Here is a 2,705-nt window from a genome sequence, read left to right as displayed (position 1 = left end):
ACTCCCAACATTCGAGGTTATCGGGATTATGCCTCGAAGTTCATTTCTTTAATAGGAGAGGAGCACCTTGAGTTGGTGATGAAGGACTGTGGATGGGGGCAAAAGGTAGCATGGTGGGTACCTCCCCCGGAGGAGAGCATCATGGACCATGCCGAGGGATTTTTGAACGTGTACACGTACCCCTTCACGCTAGGCTCCCCTGATAGGGTCGTGCTTGATTTCTGTCAGAAATACTGGGTCACCTTAGCGCAGATTCATCCATCATTTTGGTGGATAGTATTGATGATGAGGTTCTTTGCGGAGAAGGCAGGGCTTGAATTAACGCTCAGTCATCTTATCAGGCTGTACCGACCTTTTCACCATCGAGGTCTGCTAACCTTACGATGCCGGTCGGCCACACCTTTTGTTGTTGATGATGAAGAAGACGGAGATCAGGAGTGGATGAGTCGATTCGTTCGAATATGGACCGTTGATATTATCCCTGTGGAGTTTATTTCAGTTGCAGAAAAAGACGGAGGACCTGGAGCGCCTTCGGAACGAAGTTGGCCGAGCCAAGCGCGAGTATGATGAGTTAAAGGCTCAGGCGGACGCTCAGGCTTCTGCGGGGAAGGGTGCTCTGGCTAAAGCCTCCGCTTCTGAGGTTCAACTTCGCTTAGTTCGTGATAATAGCTTGGTACGGACAGATATGATTACGAAGCTCGAGTCCGAGCTTTTGAAGATAAAGGCCGAGGTTGTGGATGCCCGGGCTGAAGCCGTAACGAGCCGAACCGCAGCTGACCAGAAAGTGGCGGTCTATTTGAAGGAAGGAGGGAGTAATTATTTATTTGATTCTCAAATAAGGCCGATGACTAATCTCCGTTCTGGACCTCCACTAAAACGTGTTGAGTTTTCACTCCAAAGGAAGACTTGAGAAGAATTAGCCGTGAAAGCATTCCAAGTACGCGTGAGAGGATATTTATTCTTGGTATCTTCCTATGGACAACAGACCAGTTTTACTATCAGATATGGATTTAAATTTAATGGTCTCAAGCTTTAAGGTTATTAATTAGCAAAAATTCATTGTACTTTTGAAGGAAATTCCATTAAAGAGGTGCAGATAAAAGGGAAAATAATCACGGAGAGAAGTAAGAAGTTTTTTGACTAGGCAATTAACCACTACGTACTGAAAGCTAATTAAAGACGAGTTAAAGTGAAATATGAAACACGTACGCCAAAAGTTCTTGTCACTTAGTACTAGTATTGCTCCTAATTACCGGCTACTATATATAGAAGTTAACAGTTAGGTGAGAATTAATCACCCGACCCATGATTACTGGCACTGGCAGCAGCTTGAATATCATCTTCAGGAAGGAAGGGGCAATTCATTCAGATCAAAATCCAGAATTCTGCTACTAGTATTATTATTTCTAACACAAGAAATTTGACTTGATGATGATAGTTGAGGCTCATGATCATCCATTGTAGTAGTAATATTATTTGTTGAGCTGCTAGTAGCAGCTGTAGAAATTACTGTGTTATAAATGGAAACATCTTGTATGGACCCTAAATCCTTTAACTTCTTCATCCTCTTCTTTATCGGCCGACAGATTGTGCTCTTCTTAGTTATAGAAACGAGATGATCAGCCTCGTCAGCAGTCTTGTAATTGCTATTCATGGTTTCCAATTTCCCTGTATCTTTAAGTGAATGTCCATGGGCTAGCAGCATAAGATAATGAACGCCATCGCGTAATTGTTCCTCTTCTGATGATGATGATGAAGAATTTGTCCTGCGGCCTCTCTTAGCAGTAACTGACCAACTACCTACAGCCTTTGATAAATCAGTGGGAGGAGGGTGAATTCCTCTCCAATCCCTATCAGGATGACACCTCATATGCCCAAACAATGATTTCTTTGATGCGAATTTCTTACCACAAATTGAACAAGTAATTGGTGGCCGTTGATTTCGGCCCATTTTCTTCTTCCTCAAAATATCAACTTCTTGTTGCTTCATCTGTAGTTTTCGTTTATTGAACAACGGAATGGGTTGGTCCAATAATCCTTTACGCTTTTTTATTCCTTTGTTAGCTGCAGGTTGAGCGTGAATTCTCATGTGACCCCCTAAAGCTTTACCTGAGCTAAACCCTTTGTTGCACACATGACATATATTCCTACTAGGAGTATTATTCTTCCTCTGAATCTGAACTTTATCTTCATCTTTATAGTCATGATCTTCAATTACTTGTTCCTCTTTTGGAATCTTCACCTTTACCCATAGTGTTCCGATTCCACGTCCCTTGAGTATTGACCTGTGTTCTTGCTTATCCACCATTGGAAACAATCACATATACATGTATATGTGCCAAGAATGTGAAGAAGAAGGAAGCTAATGATCTGAGTGAGTAGGAGTTCTTTGCACACAAGAAAGAGATGTTATTAGAGATCGATATATATATATATATATATATATATATATATATATATATATATATATATATAACTGAAAAGATGAGAAAAAATAGGAGAGATGAAACTTCCGATGATAAAACACCAATTACCCAATTTGAATGAAGAGGAAGAGAGGCAGAAAAGGAACAAATCCGAAATGGAAAACCCAATGTACATGTGCAAATAATATGCAATTCATAAGGCAAAAATCATGATAGTGGGAAAAGAGCTGAGTCATTAGTCTTAACTGCTAAGGGTGGACTGTGGAAATTGACTATCAC

General features: G+C 40.9%; 1 protein-coding gene across 1 annotated transcript; it reads right to left on the bottom strand.

The window, feature by feature from the left end:
- Positions 1,343-2,308, bottom strand: LOC109227700. The gene has a single exon (XM_019392897.1). The coding sequence runs from the start codon at positions 2,306-2,308 to the stop codon at positions 1,343-1,345; it is 966 nt and encodes a 321-aa protein (XP_019248442.1).

This window comes from Nicotiana attenuata, chromosome 6, assembly GCF_001879085.1.
Source record: "Nicotiana attenuata strain UT chromosome 6, NIATTr2, whole genome shotgun sequence".
NCBI lineage: Eukaryota > Viridiplantae > Streptophyta > Magnoliopsida > Solanales > Solanaceae > Nicotiana > Nicotiana attenuata.
This window is presented reverse-complemented; position numbering and strand designations above follow the sequence as displayed.

Coding starts and splice junctions, on each gene's coding strand:
- LOC109227700 (XM_019392897.1), bottom strand. CDS start 2,308: ATGGTGGATAAGCAAGAACACAGGTCAATACTCAAGGGACGTGGAATC.